The sequence below is a fragment of the Patiria miniata genome, unplaced genomic scaffold (genome assembly GCF_015706575.1).
Source record: "Patiria miniata isolate m_02_andy unplaced genomic scaffold, ASM1570657v1 HiC_scaffold_6, whole genome shotgun sequence".
In the NCBI taxonomy this organism is placed as follows: domain Eukaryota; kingdom Metazoa; phylum Echinodermata; class Asteroidea; order Valvatida; family Asterinidae; genus Patiria; species Patiria miniata.
In genome coordinates this window covers 18,911,792-18,933,331 of record NW_024037073.1, presented here as the reverse complement: position 1 = coordinate 18,933,331, position 21,540 = coordinate 18,911,792, and the positions used below count along the sequence as shown (strand labels likewise).

Genomic DNA, 21,540 nt, shown 5'->3' with positions numbered 1-21,540 from the left:
AACCAGTAGACAGACCACCTGACCTCCTGACTGACCCTCTGACCGACCGAGAGACCGAATAAAGACCGCCTGACTGACCGACTGACAGACATTATAATGGTCTCTCGAAGCCAATGTTATCAAGTCCACCACAAGTCCAGTCACAGATAAATCACATGTATATTCACAAGTCCAGTCACAAGTAACATGAGATGAGCTATAATAGCAAAGGAATGACTTTGTCATCGTTCATTTGAATAGCTAGTGACTTGACTTTGGACTGTATGACTTGCTAAATTTGTGATTGCCTTGTAAGGACTTTTGATGGACTCGACTACAACACTGCCTGAAACTGCGCAAAAATAACATTCCAATCCATGAAATAGTCTAACTAGTCAGTGAACAATGTGAACTCTGAGAATTGGTAACATATTTGTAAAAGAATTGTTCTGTAAATGTGACTGCAGGGGACAGCCTCCTCCATCGGGCTTGCCGGCTGGGCCTCCCAAATGAAGATGCCGCTTTGTTTCTTGCCACCAGCGGAGCATCCACAAATCTTGCCAATTTCAAGGTACCAGTCATTTTGTATTTGTTTTAACCTCGAAATACTTCTTCTATTTCTTAAAAAAAAAACTCTGTATAAGGCCAAAAAAAAAAGTCTCCGGTTTCTGGTATGCGCGTGCGTCGCCGTAGCCATGCGCGTCAGCAAAATGAAAAAGTTTTTTTTTCAATACAAGATGATGTTTCAAAACCGCCAAACTCACTGGTTTGACTGGAATTCTGCTGCTGCACAATTTTAACATGTTTTTAGATGGGGTTATGATCGAGAATAAGATTTATGTGGCCTCTCTGGACTCCCATATATTTGCACTAAGTTTAGTCGGGCACCATTTGCAGTCATCAGCCGACATTTGAAGCCAAAAAAAAAAAAAAAAAAAAACAGGTAAAAAAAAAAAAAAAGCCGCGTCGCCGCACCACTTTTGGGGCAAGCTCCATACCAGAAACCGGAGACTTTTTTTTTTGGCCTAAAGGCACTCTAATTTGTAAGATTTTAGCCAAGTAATACTTGGTTAATGCTAAAAAATGAATCGGTTTTGCTGTGAAAATGCCTGAGATTTGCACAGGGTTCACATTTGATTTGCGCATTAACCTTAACTCCATAAGCTTTCTCAAAATCAGCCAGAACCTCAATCCTCCAATTTCATCCCGCCTCAATTGGGGCCTGCTAAACCTAGATCCTCCATTATCCTCTAGAAGCAAAATCCTGTTATGCCCTTAATCCTGCAAAATCCTTCAGTGCTTTGATTTTCAAGGCCTTCAATCATTCAAACTCCTCCATGATGCAAACAGATTTTGGAGGAATTGGGAAGGTTTAAGGTTTAATGCTTTTCAGTGATCAAAAACTGCAGACAAGGCCGAGATATAAAACTCATCTTTGTTTTTGTTATCAGGGGGAAGCCCCGCTACACAGCGCCTCCATGAACGGCCTGGCCCTCCTGGTCTCCCTGCTCCTGCAGAAGGGAGCCAATCCCAATGCCCAGACCAAGGAAGACGTCTTGGGCAAGCTGGAGCAGCTGACGACACAGGAGGACGGCCCGTCCAGCCTGATGCATGCATCCAAGCAGACACCTCTGCACATGGCCATTGCTAACCAGCACTCCGAGGTCGTCAGCGTTTTCCTGGAACACAGAAGTAAGCTAACTTATTAAGATTCATTCATTTCATTTCATTTCATCAACATTTATTTCCAATTCCATCAATCAATAGGAATACAATGTATATAAATAAATAGAAGAGGAGGATTTGGAGCACAGCCAAAAAAGCACAGCTTGTATTAGGAAGTGCCCATACAATTACAAACACCACAGTACAGACTAAATTGACAAAACACAAACAGTACATATCAAATATACGTAACAAATACACTCACGATTCCAGTGGTTGATCCAACTGTAAAAAATGAAAGAAAAATATTTAGTAAGGATAGATATAATAGTAGAAATTTAAAAAAAAATGTAAGTCAGCTCACAATATTTGCTGTTAATGGGCAGATGTGTAAGCCAAACTTTGCACAAACACCCCCCAACCCCACTCCACCACCCCCGCTTCCATCACCTTTGGTGTTCATACCGAATCATAAATACATCCATGTATGGCAGTGACCTTAAAAATGGAATGAAACAGTATTGCTAATGTGGCCAGCATTTTGACTCTGTCAGGGTTCCCACAGTCATGGAAAAAAAATGGAAAATCCTGCTATTTAAATCTTTCATGGAAAGTCGTGAAAAAGTCACAGAAATTGTTGTTCTAGGAGTCATGACTTTTCCATGGGCTTTAAATTCCAGGATATATCAATTTTTTTTCCCGTGTCTTGGGGAACCCTGACAGAGTCGCAATGCTTGATATTCCATAAAAAAAAAAGTATTGGAATTTCATTTTAAGCTTTTTGAGGGAATCTTGCTGTATGTGCAAGAGACCTGGACACATGCATATCCAGATTTAACAGCTTCAGACGAGCACTCTGTGAACAAAATAATTCGTGGATTGGGAGAAAACCAGCACAGAGCTGGGTACCTTAGTATGCAGTATTCTTGAAGCCGGAGGTTCCCATCCTGTTCCATTCAATTTTCTCCATTTCAAACTTATATTTATTGTGGAAGTTTTTTTGGTGTCTGCAAGTACCAAGTGCGTTATTGTTTCCTGCTCTCACAGCCAACGCCATGCAGAGTCAAGATGGCGTGCTGATCATCCCCGACTTCAATATGAAGGACAGCAATGACCAGACGGTGCTGGGCCTGGCTCTGTGGACGGGTCTGCATAACTTTGCCGCTCAGCTGCTGCACGGTGGAGCTAACATCAACTGTATGACTCTAGATGGCCTGACGCTGCTTCACATGGCTATCTCAAAACAAGACACACAGAGCGCCCTGTTCCTGCTGGAACACCAGGCTGATATTAATATTAGGTGAGATTTACTCTCGGAAAATGTGGTCAAGATTTTGGAAAAATTTGTTTCATTTGAAGGAGGTGTTACTGAGGGTAGGGATGTAAGGGCAGGTGTTGTTATACCACGGTAATAGAATGTGATTTTTAATTGGTCGAGAACCGAGCACGTGATGTGCCAAGGTACCCCACCTTGATCGTCCCCACTGTATGATAGAAATAGCCCGGGTAAGAGGCTTTAGATCAAACAGCGCACACACGCGCGTACGCATGTTGAATAATCGCGCGCGAAATCCCTCTCCAATCCCTCTCCAATCCATCGCCAATCCCTCTCCAATCCCTCTTCAATCAATCGCCAATCCCTCTGCAATCCTTCTGCGATCCATCTCCAATCCCTCTCCAATCCCTCTCCAATCCCTCTCCAATCCATCTCCAATCCATCTCCAATCCATCTCCAATCCCTCTGCAATCCTTCTGCAATCCATCTCCAATCCCTCTCCAATCCCTCTCCAATCCCTCTCCAATCCATCTCCAATCCCTCTGCAATCCCTCTGCAATCCATCTCCAATCCCTCTCCAATCCCTCTCCAATCCCTCTCCAATCCCTCTGCAATCCCTCTGCAATCCATCTCCAATCCATCTCCAATCCATCTCCAATCCCTCTCCAATCCATCGCCAATCCCTCTCCAATCCCTCTTCAATCAATCGCCAATCCCTCTGCAATCCTTCTGCAGTCCATCTCCAATCCCTCTCCAATCCCTCTCCAATCCCTCTCCAATCCATCTCCAATCCCTCTCCAATCCATCTCCAATCCCTCTGCAATCCCTCTTCAATCAATCGCCAATCCCTCTGCAATCAATCGCCAATCCCTCTGCAATCCCTCTGCAATCCTTCTGCAATCCCTCTCCAATCAATCGCCAATCCCTCTGCAATCCTTCTGCAATCCCTCTCCAATCCTTCTGCAATCCATCTCCAATCCATCTCCAATCCCTCTCCAATCCCTCTCCAATCCATCTCCAATCCCTCTCCAATCCTTCTGCAATCCATCTCCAATCCATCTCCAATCCATCTCCAATCCCTCTCCAATCCATCTCCAATCCCTCTCCAATCCTTCTGCAATCCATCTCCAATCCATCTCCAATCCCTCTCCAATCCCTCTTCAATCAATCGCCAATCCCTCTGCAATCCCTCTCCAATCTATCTCCAATCCCTCTGCAATCCCTCTGCAATCCCTCTTCAATCAATCGCCAATCCCTCTGCAATCCTTCTGCAATCCATCTCCAATCCATCTCCAATCCCTCTTCAATCAATCGCCAATCCCTCTGCAATCCATCTTCAATTTGTGTTCCCGTGCAGTGAAAAAAAATTATATGCGAATATTCCCGGTGCAATAATCGCGGATTTTTCCAAAATAATACTTCAGCGATTACTGCACAGAAACTGGATCGGAGAAAACCCACAATTTCAGATGGTTGCAATCTAGGCTATTACCTTGGGTGCCATTTGCACCCTCAGGTGTACAATACACCATGGACCCCATCACAACAGGCAACAATTGTATATTGTTACATTGTTGACATTTTCAGCAACATCATTGTTCTTTTTAAAATGCATACAGTCGTTAACACAACAAACTTTCAACAGAACCGTATAGGTTCAGGCATGGGACCTAACAAGTTTTGTTGACTTCTGTGGGTTAAAAAGCTGATGTCCCATTTCACATGTTTTGTTATATTGTGTCAGAATAACGAAAGTTGCAACTTGGCCTGCAAGAAATGAGTTCAATCATTTCAGTGTCACCTTGAACTGGTCGATCTGTAATTTGCTTGCGCCACGACGAAACTAGCCTTGGTCAAGGCGTTCGTAGATAGTGTCCGTGATGGTATCTGGCCGCTAAAAACATAAACACTAGCCGCTCTCTATGCACTGTACGAAATGCAAACAGTCACCTCACGCTGCTACAATATACAAATCAGTTGGCGAAGAACGAATGTTTGTTGGTTAGTTCGTTCTTCGCCAGCAACGGACGAATGCCTTGACCAAGTTTATTCCTTTGCAGCACAAGCAAATCACAAGTCGACGTGAGGCTGGCTTTAGTTTCCTTTGAGCTTTTTATTCCCGACATGAAATTATTTCCTTGGACATTACTCTTTGTATTTCATTATCTTATTGTGGTTTTTTCTCGTGTGTCCTAGATCGTATTTGGGCCCAATTATTTGGGTTTATCCGGAGAAAAAAAAAAAAAAAAAAAATGTTTACAGACTCAGGGGGTGTGCCTTACACACAAATTACACATCTGACATGCAAATTATATGCAAAATTATAATATGCAAATTATATGCAAGAAAATGATGTCACAATTTTGAACTTGACATGTGACAGTTCTAGACCAATGAAATCAGATCATCCAAGACAAAATGTTACACTGAAGTTATCTAGATATAATTGGAAGTAGTAGAATAATTTGCTTCTTCCCGCTATTTCAGGTCTCGCGACGGTGAGACCCCCTTACAGCTTGCCATCAAGCGTCATCTTCCCGTGGTCGTTGACGCTCTCTGCGTCCGCGGTGCCAACATGAACACCCCTGACGAGAGTGGCAACCCACCCCTCTGGGTAGCACTGGAGAGCGGGCAGGAAGACGTGGCCTCGACGCTGGTAAAGGAATCTCCCAAATCGTAGAGCAAACCTTGAGTTCATCCTTTCAGGAAATATTTTTTGGCTTCCTTAACTTTTCGTATACATGAAAAACAATTTAACTCCAGACTATTCTGATGATTGCCATTACTGAGGTGTCACCTTGCTCATGCATATTTCATTCACATGTGCTTAATCCTAACTTCCTAGGCATTTTTGCTAGGATGCAACCTTGATCCTGCAAAATCTTCCAACTGCCTCCTGGAAAAAATTGCATACAGCCTCAGTCCAGCAAAATCCTCCGTTATTTCTTGCATATGGTCCATGGAGGGGTGATGACTGCCTCAATCCTGCAAAATCCTCCAGCAGTCATTGTTAATAAGTTGAGGCAGAGGCAGTGACAACCTGGAGCAGTGCAGAGGATTTCAAGTATAATCTAGGCCTAAATTTATGCACGGCTGAGCATAAACAGCACAAGGTCCGGCCCAACACCTTGACACAGTGCATCCTGCAAAATCTGCCACACAATTTTGCCATGTAGCCTCAATCCTGCAAAATCCGCCATTTTGCAAAGAGGATTTTGGAGGATTTGGGAACGTTAAGGCAAAGTTGGCGTGCGTCTATTTCTGAAAATCCTACTGTGGAATGGAACACCATGTTCAAAAGTGCAATTAAATGAAGTTTGGTTGTCAGATTGGTCTGTAGAAGACTATGCCCTATTTGTCATTGTTGTCTATGGCAATGGCTGTTCGGACCAGAGTGCTAGTGTTCATGAATTTGCCATTGGTGTAACCCCACACCCCCACAGGTCTTTCGGATTTTCGTTGTTGAGGGTGGGGGAGGGGATTGGGGAAGGTGTTGACCCTAATTATGAGCCTTACATCTTTGCTTGGGTTTTGTCCTAGGTCCGGCACGGCTGTGACACCACGGCCTGGGGTCCTGGCTTTGAGGGCTGCCAACAGACGCTGCTACACAAGGCCATCGATGAGAACAATGAAGCTGTGGCCTGCTTCCTCATCAGAAGGTGAGACAATTTGCTTTCTGATTCCCAAGAACATTCGATTTAACTAGTGGAGATGAAGGATTCTTGGAGTTGTGGTTGCTGATAACAACAGCATTAACTTGACAAAATATGGACAGACTCCAAGTCATATTGGTGATTTGCCCAGCATGGCCCGTTTATCTTCAAGAAAGAGTAATTTCTTTCCAAAAGCTTGAATGTCGTCAGTGGTTTTCATGGTTAGAATTTATAAACACACCCCCCTCCGAAAAAAAGAGTATTGATTTGAATGGCAGCTTGATTGAAATGATTTTCTTTGAGTTTATCTTAAAGACCAAATTCATTTCTTTTGCCGTAATAACTCCAAACACCTTAGGACTAGTAATATGCATTATTTCCTAACCCCCTAGGCCCTCTGGCTAGGATGCAACCTCAATCCAGCAAAATCCTCCAATTGCCACCAAGAAAAAATTGGATTCAGCCTCAATCCTCCCAAATCATCCGTAATTTCTTGAATTCAGTCTGTGGAGGGTCACCACTGCCTCAAACCTCAAAAATCCTCTGCCAATTACTGCTATGGTTTGAGGCAGTGCGAATAGCATTTAAAAGCAGTGTGGATGAAATACGAGAAAAACACAGGGCTGATTTATGCATGGCTGAACGTAACCAATGCAGGATATGGCCTACTGGCTTGACGTTATGCACCCTCCACAAAAAGAGCCATACATATCTTTGCCAGTCATCCTCAATCCTCTAAAATCATCCAAAACTGGCAGGAGGATTTTGGAGGATTGAGGAGGGTTAGGGTTAAACACCTCCTTGTCTGGAATGTAAAACCCCCACGATATTGGGGAGGGGCCCTTGAGGCTACACAAGGTTTAATACCGTAATTTCCTGCGGATAAGGCGCGCGGCGGATAAGGCGCAGGTCCCTAAAATCACCCCAAAAAAATTCAAACGCCAACAGATAAGGCGCACCGCCGCATAAGACGCATGTTTGACCGCACACAGAAGAACACCAGGCGTCACCCGGTGTCGGTACATCGCCACAAAGGGGCCATTGTGTTGCCTTAGAACGATCACACTATTCGGAGGATGAATTAAGCCGTGTCCGCACTGGACTTTTTTTTTGGAAGGTTTTACCGAGACGATAGTAAAATGAGAAATGGTCAAATGTGACCACTGTCCGCACTTGGACTTTCGACACGGGAAAATTTACCCAGACCGCGTGGGAGAAGTAACCGAGCTGTCACAGTGTCAGTATAATTACTCACCGTACACAGAAAACAAATCGCCGATCACATTTTCAGCCGCCGATACGCACAGTAATATTACACACGCCATTTGCATGCACAACATAATCGTTTACACGATATTATTTCATCTTGACACGCTAAATCTTGACGAAAAGGCCTGTAATTCTGACGCATTTGTGATGCACGTCGTCGAAGCCATGCCGCTGTACGATATTCCGTGCGGCAGCAGTGCCATCAGTATTCATTGGTTCCCATCGCATGCTTACAGAATCGAAGCTATGATGTGGGCCAGGAACCAGTGACTACGGCCTACATACGGTACCGGACCATGATGTTCCGTGCATGACTACAGTAGCGTATCAGGACGAATTTGGATCGTAGAAAATAACATACATCGGTGGAGAAAGAGAATTTCCGCAAATTAATTCTCAGAACGTGATCTCTCTTCTCTGTGTATGTATTTGTCCGTTGAAATATATATTTTAACGAGATTTTACCGCTCGGACTTGATGATACACCGCAGCGTGTTTCTACAAAATGTTCGGCCACACGTGCACTGAGGTTCGCGCGGTCTCTGTATGCATAACATGGCGCTCGGCCGGAAGTACGCTTTCCTGAGCCGCTTTTACCGACTCGCACTGTTTTCATCTTGATCTTCAGGCTTGCAGACTTCGAAGATATCCTGTACAATAAACACCCTCAACGTTCACACAATAGAACTTGAGTGAATGCGATTTCCAAACGTTTAAGTAATTCTGATTGCAGCATTTTCGGAATGAAAAAACGGCCACAAAGAAAAACGTTTGTATGACGGCATTGTTGGAACGAAAGCACGATCACTAAGGGGGATCAACGCATTGCGGCATTGTTGGAAGGAAAGCACGATCATGGGGGATCAACACATCGCGGCATTGTTGGAATGAAAATATGGTCACAATGTCTGGAGAGTTGAGCCTCGGTTGACCGCATTATTGATTGCGGCATTGAAAGAATTCTTCACACAAAGACCGTCACTTTGAACTCAAGCGACACCAGATAAGGCGCACCTGTAGATAAGGCGCAGCGATGTTTTTGTGGTCTAGAAAGTCAGATAAGACGCGTCTTATCCGCAGGAAATTACGGTAAGTGCCTTTTGTCCTCTTATCGTTGTGCAGCATGTGTGACGTGAACAGTCCCCGCAGGCCGGGGCCCCACGGTGAGGGTGGCATGGAGGCAAAGGACGGGCAGGGCCCCTTACACAGAGCCTGTGAGTGGGGCCAGGAGCTGGTAGTACAGTGCCTTGTGGAACAACAAGCTGACGTCAATGCTAAGGTCAGTGGATTAGCTAGGATTCGCAATAACCTTGGACGCATCTGTTCCAATCTCCATCTTCCAAATTTGGCAAATTTGAGCACTTGGTTTTGTAGTATTTTGGAGTAATGCGTCCATACTTTACAGTAAACTGTAAACAGGCGATAATAAACATTGTTGTGGAACAACAAGCTGACGTCAATGCTAAGGTCAGTGGAACTGCTAGGATTCGCAATAACCTTGGACCCATCTGTTCCAATCTCCATCTTCCAAATTTGGCAAATTTGAGCACTTGGTTTTGTAGTATTTTGGAGTAATGCGTCCATACTTTACAGTAAACTGTAAACAGGCGATGATAAACATTGTTGTGAAACAACAAGCTGACGTCAATGCTAAGGTCAGTGGAACAGCTAGGATTCGCAATAACCTTGGACCCATCTGTTCCAATCTCCATCTCCCAAATTTGGCAAATTTGAACACCTGGTTTTCCAGTATTTTGAAGTAATCCGTCCGTACTTAACAACTTAAATAGCACAACTTGTGTTGGTTACTTTGACATAACAAAATATCTTTACTATGTTGTGTCAATCTTCACCTCACAAATTTACCTCATTTCAACATTGGCGCTTAATTTCATTGAGCTACTAATTGAGGAAAATACTTCCCAGCTAATTTACATGTAAATGAAAATCAGTTGAAAATTAGTCACAAGTACATGTGTTTCAATGATATTTTGGTTGTTAACCTATATTTGCTGAACAAATTTGTTTGTACGTAGCAGCGCTCTGGAAATGTCTTTAAATTTATGGAAATGTCTTTTTATTTTTAAAAATGTCTTTACAGTCACTGTTCTACTCTAGTCTGATATAATAATGAGTTAAACAGAAGTGTTTTAGATCTGGAAACCAACTTATAGAGATAGTAGACTGAATTATCTTGGTAGTCTTTTTTTTGTGGTAATTAAATTTTTTTCTGACCTAGGATGCTGAGGGTAAGACACCGTTACACATTGCCATCAGCAACCAGCATCCCGCCATCATCAGCCTACTGATGTCTCACCCCTTACTGGACCTGACGCTGAGAGACCGTGGCGGACTCACCCCCTTCGCTGCTGCCATGACCTTCAAGAACAACAAGGCTGCTCAGGCGATACTGGACCGGGAGCCCAGGGCCGCTGAACAGGTAAGGAAAGGGGAGGATAGAGGGGATGGACCAGGGTAAGGGGGAGGAACACTGTTATAATCCAGGTAGTTGTTATGGATCACATGTACATCACAAGTAAATGGGTCATTCTATAAATTTGGGGCCCACTTCTTCCTGTCCCTATAACATCTTCATTCTGATGCATTTCTTAATGCGGCCGTCCTCCAAGATTGATTATCAATAGCAAACTACAGATGTGTATTCGAGTCACGAAACATGGAGTCCAAGTAGGATTCTCCTTTCCCGAGTCTGAATCCTGAGTCATGCAGTTGAGTCCGAGTCCGAGTCCAATTCACAAGTCAAATTTAAGTACTGTATATTGGAAATAAATTTTGAGGTACTGCTAAAACCTCACATTGATTTCCCAAATCAATCTATCGAAAACAAGCCAGCCGCAAGCGCTGTTTATGTGCTTAAATTAGATGCATTACTTCGGCACCGCACAGACTGTATCACTTGCTCAGGAGAGGATCGTCTTCATCGTGTTATTATATTGTTGGGGAAAAAATGGTCCAATTGTCATTGTGACTCGAGTCCAACTCCGAGTCATGGAAAATGGGACTCAAGTCGGACTCGAGTCAGAGTCACAAGTCGTACAACTCTGGCAAGCTACCTACCCAACAAACAAAAAATAATTTGAAGTCATTCTTAATTATACTTGAATGGCAAATTACAAAGTACCAAAAATGTCACACTTTGGACCCTAAATTTATAGAATGACCCAAATCACAAGTCCCGTCACATGGGGACAAACATTAACAAAAGAATGCCTTTGTCTCCGTCCATTAAAACTGCTAATGAGTTGACTTGGGACTCGGCAGTGTTTTGTAATTATTGCCAAAATACTTCACCTTACAATTCATGCATGAGTAATTTTAACTTTTATTGTTAGTTGAAAAAACAAAAATGTTAACAACCTTTAACCAAAGATTAGACATTTTCTGAGAGTTGGTAACTAAAGCCACAAAGTACAAGGGCAGGTAATATTAACAACAATCTTCCAAATGTGAAGGAAAATATACAACCGTTAACAATTCAAAGGAAGCTGTTATTATTTTGGCTGCAGCTTGACAACAAGGGCAGGAACTTCCTGCACATCGCCATCCAGAAGTCGGATATCGAGAGCGTCCTGTTCCTGATCAGTGTTCACGCCAACGTCAATTCCAGCGTTCAGGATTCCACCAAACTCACACCGCTGCACCTGGCCGTCCAAGCAGGCTCAGAAATCATCGTCAGAAACCTGGTAAGAAACGTTCCCGTTTGCATGTGTGTTAAAGGGAATAAACATGATTGGCTTTTGCTGTAATTTTCAGAAATGAACTATTTGAGGGGTTAGTATAATAGATCAAATATTGTTAGACTGACATGTTTGAAGGTTTGTGTTTGAAAATGCTGGAAAAAAACAAGAAAAACAAAAATGTTCAAGTAGTCTGGTTCCCTGACTCCACTAAATATAAAATGGATCAATTTACAGATGCCGGAAACTTGTAAGGTAATGGAACCATTGTTTAACCAATGGTTTATTTGGAGCAGTAGTTGAAAAATAGTTAGGTTTTTCCAACGGTGGTCGGCCGACCACTGTTGGAAATTTTTACAAAAAATACTATTTTCTTGAAAATGACTTCATACCAGGTGCCATAATTTTACAGGATGCTTTAGACTGTCATTTACCAACATCCTAGTAAGGTATTTCGTAGAAACTAGGTAGTTTTATTTTTCGATGTTTGACAATGTTGTATATTCCCTTTAAGTGGACCTCCAAGTCAGAGGACATCAGGAAATACACATTAACAGGTCTGAAGTATTTTCTTGTACCTACAGCTCTATCTGTGGCATCCGGCAACTGTTTATCACTTGCATGACATAATACAAAGGAAATATAAAGTCAATAATAGGTTTTTGCCCTTCACCGACGAAATACAAAGCATTGTGGTACTTCGACACGATATTCTCTTTGTAACTTGCGACAGATTGGACAGACCTCAACAGTTAGCGAACAGTTTTGTTAAGACAAAGTGCATATTATTTGCATGTTAAACAGATGCCACAACAATGGCCGGATTTGCATATCATTTATATGATAAACTTTTTGTTACCACCAATCAGCTCTTAGCTGTGGCAGACATGCAGGATGTGGATGCTCATAAGCAGACAACATTCTCAGTTTCGGCACTCTAGATTTGCATATCATTTGCATACTATACTAATGTCATCATGACTACCAGTTTTACATATTGAATAATAATCTCTTTGTTTCCACCAATCAGCTGTTAGCTGGGGCCGCTGTGCAGGATGCAGATGCTCGTAAGCAGACAGCGCTCCACCACGCCGCTGCAGTGGATCAACCATCCATCATCAGCGTGCTGATAGAGAATGGCATCTTGGTGGATGCTGTTGATGACAACAGTAACAATGGTTAGTCACAGTTTGACACTGAAACCTCTCCAACCCCTCCAGCACCCCTCCACCCCCTCCCCCATCCCTTCTCCAAAGCATACCCCTTCCCCTCGCCCCACCCATACCAATCCCCACCCCTCCCCCACCAATCCCTACCCCTCCCCTAAGAATCACCATCCCTTCCTTATCAATCCCCACACCTTGCCCTCCCATCCCCACCCCTCGCCCTCCCATCCCCACCCCTCGCCCTCCAATCCCCACCCCTTGCCCTCCAATCCCCACCCCTCGCCCTCCAATCCCCACCCCTCGCCCTCCAATCCCCACCCCTCGCCCTCCAATCCCCACCCCTCGCCCTCCCATCCCCACCCCTCGCCCTCCAATCCCCACCCCTTGCCCTCCAATCCCCACCCCTCGCCCTCCAATCCCCACCCCTTGCCCTCCAATCCCCATCCCGTTCTCCCTCCCCACCCCATCTCCAATCCCTCCCAAACTAGCCAAATAAACCCCACACAGATCCCGTTTTATCCCCTGGCTTTCAAGCCAGACAGGGGGATATTGCAATCACGTATTCCTTCTGGGTGTGTAAGGGTGCTTGTACAAACACTGCCTTGTGGGGTACCGGAACAATGGGAGGTACCCCACAAGGAATACCCACCGACTTGCAGGGTACCGTTTTGGGCCCCCCACAAGTTTTTCACGAAATAGATATATGGATTTTACTCAAATACTAAGAATTTCCAAGGTGGGTTGATCTGTCGCAAATGGAAGAGTTTTAGAAAAGGGATATTAAGTCCGAATTTCAGCCCAGGAAATTAACTATGGTTAAAATAAGAACATTTTGACATAAGTGTGCGATGTTGCAAAATTTTAGTACACGAGAACAAAGGAAGTACCCCACTTCTATGCCTATGTAAGCGTGTGTGTGTGTGTGTGTGTGTGTTCCATTTCACTGTAAAGTTCAGTCATCAATCCTAACCAAACTTGACAGGTGGTCTGTGGAAATCAAACAAATCCTTTCCAATATGTATATTTACGAGGTCTCTGGATAGATACTAATGACTCTAACATATGTTAGTCTGGTGTCTCACCAAAACTCTCCATTCAACCCAAGCTCCCCATTCAACTGAGAACTGGTACCTGCCGGGTGGACAACCAAGGCCGTCACTGAAAATTATCCTTACTAACTGCCTGTACATGTACATGTATACAAACTGGTTAAGTTTGACTAATCATAGTTGGACTACTCTTATCTATTTGACTACTTGAAAACTAGACCATCGCATAGCTGGTTCTCAGTAGTTTATGTAATAATTAAAGGGAAAATACAACATTTGCAAACATCAAAAAATAAAACTACCGTATCGTTTTGAAATACCTTGCTGGACTGTTAGTGAATGACAGTTTAAAGCATCCTGTAAAATCATGGCACCTGGTATACTGTCATTTTCAAGAAAAGTGCTATTTTTGTACCAATTTCCAACGCTGATCGGCCAATCAGCGTTGGAAAAAACTGGCTTTTTTTCAAATACTGGCCCCAATTGACCATCGCACTTGTTTGCAATCGATTACACACCTATGAATGGGTACAAGCCAGCTAGACTGGTTCCCTGACCTTACAATTCCCCAATGTATGTAAACTGCTCTGTTTCTTCTTCAATGGAGTCAGGGAACCAGACTACAGGAAAATGATTGTTTTTCTTGGTTTTTATAGCATTTTTGAACCCAAAACCTCAAAAAAGTCAGTGTAACTATATTTGCTATATATTTCCAACCCCCCAATTCCATCCATTTCTGAAAATTACAGCAAAAGCAAATGATGTATATTCCCTTTAAGTAAAGAGCGAACCATTTAAATTTAAAACGATGGTGCAAAACTGCAGCATCAAACAAGGGAAGTTAGAAATGCAACCAAGGGCAGTTTGTCTGCAATGGTGTTTTTTGGTTCAATGAATGAATGAATGAATGACATAAGTAAATCTATGTTCACTTTCTTGATATTTTTCAGCGTTACACATTGCAGTGCAGCATGGGAACCTCGGCAGTAGCAGGACGTTACTGACGGAATCTCAGATTAACGCCGAGAGCTACAATGCCAAGTAAGTACCATTTTGACGTTAATAGACCCACCAACCTTAGACGATTAGACCATTTTAAGTGACATTAAAACAACACAAATATCATTCTAAACATCTCATGAGTTACAAGTTTTTCTAATTTTAGTATTTTCTAAATAATTTACTCAATGGCATTTGACGGGATGGCTTAATATATTTCAAATCTAATTGATTATTTTCTAACACGGTTCAATTTATGAGCTTTCAGATGAAACATTTAACAAAAAATTAATTTCCCACCATTACCGAATTATTTAGTTTCAAAAGATTCATTTGAGGGTTCCTGTGCGTATTCCAACAGTATTACCATGTTTACATGTATGGATACAATGATTTTTTGAAAATCAATTAGAGTTCAGTAATATTTTTCCTTCAAAAAATTGTCTGTAATAATTGATCACGACAATTCCATCACATAGATCTTTCAGGAGAACTTTCGTAATTGCCTTGAAGATGTGTTATTGTAATAACTGTGGAAATACAAAACCATTTTTTTTTTTTGCAAATAATTTTGATTTTCTGCGAAATGGTACTGTACCAACTGCAATGATTTCAATTTTTTGACAACTCAATTCCTTTTAACTCCTTAGCCCTTGTGCTGCCCCAAACCACCCTGCCTGTTACTCCTTATACCGCCCCAAACTGCCCCAGCACTCTATGGTTTATGGATTCATGGAGGAGTAAATACAATGTACAGTAAACTTCGGCTAAACCGACATCATGCAACTCGTCAAATCGCTCACATTGGCCGTCTGACTAAAGTCCCGATTGTCCGTAATGCATTTCCATTGGATTTTTTTATTTCTCAAGTCGGCTTTTATAACTTGCCATTTCGCTCAAGTCGTCTTGTTACTCTCGGTCCCTTTTCCATAAAAAGCATTACAAAATCCTTTGTGTAAGTCGGCATTCAAAAAATCACGCATTGGCATCGACTTCCTGTACTGCGGTTGGCAAGAAGTGTTGAGTGAAAAGTGGTTTGGCACGGCCCGTGATCGCTGCATACATCGGTGTCGCAAAAGGGTGTCCTACTGCATACATCACGTATGCATCGTGAGCATATCAATACCAGTACCCCCTCTAGTCTGTATGCATGCGCTCTGTCCATTTTGGGGGTTGTCTTATTGAATGACTAGTGCTGCAGTTAATGCGTGCGTGGTATACCGGACCACGCACGCATTTAATTCGTTACTGTGCACATACATATGTATACACGTGGTCTCTACTATCAATACCCCAAACGTGTTGATACAATTCAAGGATTAATTTGCTGGATTCAACTCGAGCATTAAGGAGATAAACCAGGGTAAATCGAAGCCAATTAGTGCAATGAATCATGTTTGCAAAAGGCCACTCATGACCCATGTAAGTCGGCAAAATGTGACTAACAGCAGATGTCGGCATTCGCGTAAGTCGTCACAAATTCTCGGGTCCCGAGAGTGCCAACTTAGCCGGAGTTTACTGTAATACAATTTACATGTGCTAAAGGGTTAGACTCAGTTGGCTTTCCATCAACCACTTGCTTTCTGTAAATTTGGAATGGTTTTAATGGCCTTTCATGAATGGCTTCTTGCAGGGGCAAGACTCCCATGCATATCCTTGGGGATTGCGGGAGAGACAACGCGGCGGCCATCTTTGAACTGTTCAAGGAGTGTATGCCCAACTACCCAGTCGACAAACAGGACGCTGACGGCAATACTGGTAAAGATTGGTTCTTGGTTCTTGGTTGGTTCTTCTCCTAAATACCCCGCGTGGGAGTTTATACAGGAGGCCAAAAACACCGGGGCAAACCCCTTCTCTTAGCGATAAGTGTCACTGGGTTCTTTTACATGCATTGCAATACACAACATACGGGACCTATGGCTTTACATCCCATCCGAAGGACGAAGCAATAATGGTAAAGTGCCTTGCTTAAGGGCAGAAGTGTCCGCCCGGGCTCGAACCACACCATTGTTGCCTCTGAAACACCAGAGCATGAGTCCGGTGCTCTTAACAGCTAGGCCATGAAACGCAAGATTGTTCCTTTCACAGTCAACCTTTAGCGCAGTTTCAATAATCTGTTGAAATATGGACAAAATCATGGTCATACTAGAAAATGATAGAATTGAATAAATATAGTTGTAAACATGTGGTGCCCAATTCAAGTTAACGAAGAAACAATGAATAGTAAATTTTAAAGCTAAGAATGATATGATAGTTTATTTTAATATTTACACAGATCTTATATCCCAATTTGTGTTTGTTTTGTTGGAATACAAAGAACACGTGTCATTGGGTTATTCCACAGTTTTAGAATTTTGCATGTCCAAAAAGTTTTATAGCTAAAAAGGTTATTTTTGATAAAATTATTATCTAAAATGCTAGTACGGATGAGGGTCAATTAACATATTTCTTCAGGCGAAAAAAATCTGGATTCTACCATGTTTTGCTAAACAAGCCATTTATGAAATGTCAAACTTTGTCTACTCTAAGTTTTCAAAATGAACCAGCATGTCAGTATTTTACATTAATTTTCAATTGAAATTATAAATGATATTGTAATCATTGTTGCAAGCTGTCGTTTTTGTTTCTGCACAGTCCTCTTGCTAGCCTATCAGAAGGGAAATGGCGCCCTCTGTCGGGCCATCGTCAGGAGCGGGGCCAGCCTGGGCATACTCAATAAAAATGGCACCTCCATCTTCAACGCCCAAGTGGCTACAAAACAACTCCTCTTCAGACTTCTTGGTAAGTGGGGTCGAAGCATTTAGTCGGTTGTTTTCAAGAGTCTTTGCAACATTTAGCAGCGACAGTTCGCAACAAGTTTCTGCCAAGTTAACTAGTACAAAAAACAATTCTGATAGAACACAGTAATTACCATCTTAAGTTAGTTTATGGGATGTGCAGATGCGCACGAGCCAAAATATAATAATAATAATAATATCGGAGTCTTATAAAGCACACGTATCTACCAACTATTAGGTACTCAAGGCGCTGGAGATTTGTCTATTATTAAAGAAAGGTAAATAAAGTTTATGAGAAATATGAGACCCATTATGTAGCACCTTATAAGGGTTTACAAGGTGCTGCGGCACATATTGCAGCCACTGCCAGAAACACCGGGGCAAACCCCTTCACTTAGCGATAAGTGTTACTGGGTTCTTTAATGTGCATATTCACAACACACGGGACCTACGGCTTTACGTCCCATCCGAAGGACGAAGCAATAATAGTAAAGTGCCTTGCTCAAGAGCACAAGCACCATGTTCCCACGGTCAGGATTCGAACCCATGTACCACGGCACACGAGTCGAACATCGTAACCATTGGACCACAGCACCCCACTATTCCTTGCTACACCGTGAAACATGCTTAACACCAGCACAGATTTTTCTGCCACAGGGATTTTTTTTGATTGAGATGCATAAAAGAAAATCTTGCTTTGCAATTTTGTCCGTCAAGCGAAAGAGGCCGAGAACCAGTCATAAACAGTATACTTTACATGACAGTTTGGCTGGTAACCCATTACGCTTAGCAAATATTTTTTTCACGTTTGACGTTGCGTTTCTCCCAGGATATTTTTTGAGTTTCATTCTGACAAATAGATTCCTCTTCTATTAAAGTCGCTATTTTTCTAGCAATACAATAAGTTATTTACTTTTGAATGAGACATCGACCAAAACTAAATCAGCCCATGTTTAGATATCAAATGATTACTTCACAATTTCATAATTATTGACTGCCAGACCGTATTTCCTGTGCTCACAGGGTAGGCTGGTTCCTGTCCCACACTCAGTATCAATAATGTACGGACTGGGAGCCAGTCTGCTTGCAAAGCCGATCCCCTTGGTCACAGGCTGTATTTGTAACTGTGTGTATTTTCTTGGTTGCTTCAGATATGTTGTCGTCTGAGCCGGCCTGGTCAGAGAGCGAGATTTGCCAGGAATGCCAGGTCAAATTCACCATCAAGACAAGGAAACATCACTGGTAAGGCAAAAATGTTGAGTCCAAAACAAAAATCTGTAGATGATATCTAAAGCCGGCCTCAGGTCGACCTGCGATATGCTTGCTTCGCAACAGAACTTGCCTTGGTCAAGGCATTTGTCGATTGTGTCCAAAGAACGAACATTCGGTCTTTGCCAACTGATTTGCATACTGTTCGCGCTTCGTACAGTGCATAGTGTGCGGCCAGTGTATATGTTTTTAGCAGCCAAATACCATCACGAACACTATCTACGAGCGCCTTGACCAAGGCTGGTTCTGTCGGGGCGCAACCAAAATCGCAGGTCGACCTGAGGCAGGCTTTAGAAATTTGTGGACTTGAAATGAAAACTCCAGGCTTATGTAACGTGACTGTTGTTTGAAGGAATTATCTGTTAAAATTATTTGTTAACAGCTTCATTGGGTCTTTATCCCAAGTGGACATTTTCCAAGACTTTGTTTTGGGTCACTATAGGCAAAGCCTAATTATACTTTGAAAAAAAAGGTTAAAAAACAATGATTGAGATGCATAGAGAAAAAGCGAAATTGTTTTATGGTTATTAAGGAATATATTTACTGAAAACATAAAACATGCATTAAAGGTGTTTTTTTCCCCCTGCATTTGCCTTTTGCATTTTCTGCATCATTTAAAAATGAAATGCTCTGTTGCCACTGAAGATTCAAACATCAAACTTTTCTAATTGTCACCCTCAGCATTTATTTATTTAGTTTATTCCAACTGTTCCTGAATTCAATTCAATCAAGTGATTTTTAGTTCTCAAATTACTGAGCATTCATTCAAGCCAGAAGAAAAATTGTTTAAAAAGTATCTCAAGGCAGATTTGAAATAAACTTGAAATCAAATTGGTCATGATTTTCTTTTCCATTCCTCACCCCCAAGCCGTCATTGTGGCCGGATCTTGTGCAACAAATGCTCCTCCAAGATGGTCCCCATCATCAAGTATGATCAAACCAAGCCAGTCCGTACCTGCGACGTCTGCTTTGATGTCTTATCCCTTGGTGGTCAGTCCTAAAGAAGTAGAGACGTCGTGCCGGTGCTGGGTAATAGCCGTAAGAAATAGTGGCAAAGCCATGCGCTTATTTTGAAGAAAAAAAATGGAAGTGATACTTTTTTGAAAAGTGGAAATTTTTTTCTGTTGAAATGCCGCATTAGAATTATTCAAATTAGTACCGATTAATTAGCTCTTGCCATGGTGTGTTGACCAATCACAGCCGTGATTTAGTGTCCGAAGCGTGTCCAGAAAAGTCTGACATGTGTGTATGACGCACAGTGCAGTGTGATGCTGGACAGTGCAGTGTGGCATGTAGTGTGGCATTCTTTTTTCAACCTTATGTTGATTAAACTTTAAAAGTGAATCTCCGATAGTGTTTATTTGATTAAAATATATAAAATTGTGCAATTTTTTACGTTCCTCTCTTTACGTTTGTAAAGACTAGGGTTGAACGTTGGTAATCAAGAATTTTTTTTGTTGGCATGAATTGGAGTTATCTGCAAGAATAAAACTTTTGTGAACTCTTAACTATAAGCATGATACTTTTTTTCCCACCCATTAAAGCCATCATCAGTATATGTGATGCGATCAAGCTAAACGAGTCGTTTGTCAGGAACTTCCATTTGGAGATTCAGGCCAAAATAGGGCCACTTCATCACATCACTTCATCACATCTCTTGGTGTTCCGACATCCATAATTTTGGAACTAAAGATGGTACCAGCATGTGGGTTTCACATCAGTAATGCTGAGATTGTGCTCTTTTCAAATCTGTAAAAAAAAATTGACCAGAGTCGACAACTCGTTTAGCTTAATCGCATCACATATGTTGTTTTTGGGGGTGGGGGTGGGGTGGGGATTTAAAAAAAAGAAAAAGATTTGGGAGTTGGGTAGTGTAGGGATAACTTTTTTTCTAAAATTTTGTCATCATGTGACCAAGGAGCAGTAGCTGGTAATAAGTAGTTGTCCTTGTGTCGTCATGCGAGCCCATAGTACATTCAATTTTGTTCGCGTGTGCTTGCCTTGTAAAACCTTCTTCGCTTCAACAAGCAGATTCCAATTGCAGTCAGGAATCGCTATTCATTCAGAAGCTCCATCTAGAGACCGCACTTGCTCCATCTAGAGGCCGCACTTGCTCCATCTAGAGGCCGCACTTGCCCCATCTAGAGGCCGCACTTGCTCCATCTAGAGGCCGCACTTGCTCCATCTAGAGGCCGCCCTTGCTCCATCTAGAGGCCGCACTTGCTCCATCTAGAGGCCGCACTTGCTCCATCTAGAGGCCGCACTTGCTCCATCTAGAGGCCGCACTTGCTCCATCTAGAGGCCGCACTTGCTCCATCTAGAGGCCGCACTTGCTCCATCTAGAGGCCGCACTTGCTCCATCTAGAGGCCGCACTTGCTCCATCTAGAGGCCGCACTTGCTCCATCTAGAAGCCGCACTTGCTCCATCTAGAGGCCGCACTTGCTCCATCTAGAGGCCGCACTTGCTCCATCTAGAGGCCAAAAATGCTGCATACTGTCATGCCAATAAATTGTCTTGAACCTGCATGGTTTAAAATCTGCACTCAAACTATCAAAGAGTGAATGAACCTAATTTTCAGGTACAAGTTTTTCAAACTACTAAACCTGTTTGTATTCAGTGGTACTTCTTTGTACTTAAGGCCATGCTCAAATGAACAAGAAATAGAGAGTACAACCTGAAATCCTCAAATTATTTAATCATATCATAACTTTTAGAGCAGATTTAGGAAAGGTTAATGGT

General features: G+C 42.5%; 1 protein-coding gene across 2 annotated transcripts in view; it reads left to right on the top strand.

Moving 5' to 3' along the window:
• LOC119742675 (rabankyrin-5-like) overlaps window positions 1–20,304 on the top strand; it is a 35,954-nt gene extending 15,650 nt beyond the window's left edge. The window contains exons 11-24 of one of the 2 annotated variants that reach the window (XM_038218829.1): window positions 447–550; window positions 1,431–1,671; window positions 2,692–2,944; window positions 5,408–5,576; window positions 6,461–6,579; window positions 8,965–9,121; window positions 10,082–10,282; window positions 11,370–11,546; window positions 12,571–12,718; window positions 14,706–14,796; window positions 16,388–16,507; window positions 17,384–17,535; window positions 18,683–18,773; window positions 19,669–20,304. In XM_038218829.1, coding sequence (XP_038074757.1) covers window positions 447–550; window positions 1,431–1,671; window positions 2,692–2,944; window positions 5,408–5,576; window positions 6,461–6,579; window positions 8,965–9,121; window positions 10,082–10,282; window positions 11,370–11,546; window positions 12,571–12,718; window positions 14,706–14,796; window positions 16,388–16,507; window positions 17,384–17,535; window positions 18,683–18,773; window positions 19,669–19,801 — 2,156 coding nt within the window. In that variant the 3' untranslated portion in view covers window positions 19,802–20,304. Of the gene's footprint in view, window positions 1–446; window positions 551–1,430; window positions 1,672–2,691; window positions 2,945–5,407; window positions 5,577–6,460; window positions 6,580–8,964; window positions 9,122–10,081; window positions 10,283–11,369; window positions 11,547–12,570; window positions 12,719–14,705; window positions 14,797–16,387; window positions 16,513–17,383; window positions 17,536–18,682; window positions 18,774–19,668 lie in introns of both variants that reach the window. The other variant, XM_038218828.1, reaches the window with a different exon arrangement.
• Window positions 20,305–21,540: the final 1,236 nt, after the last annotated feature.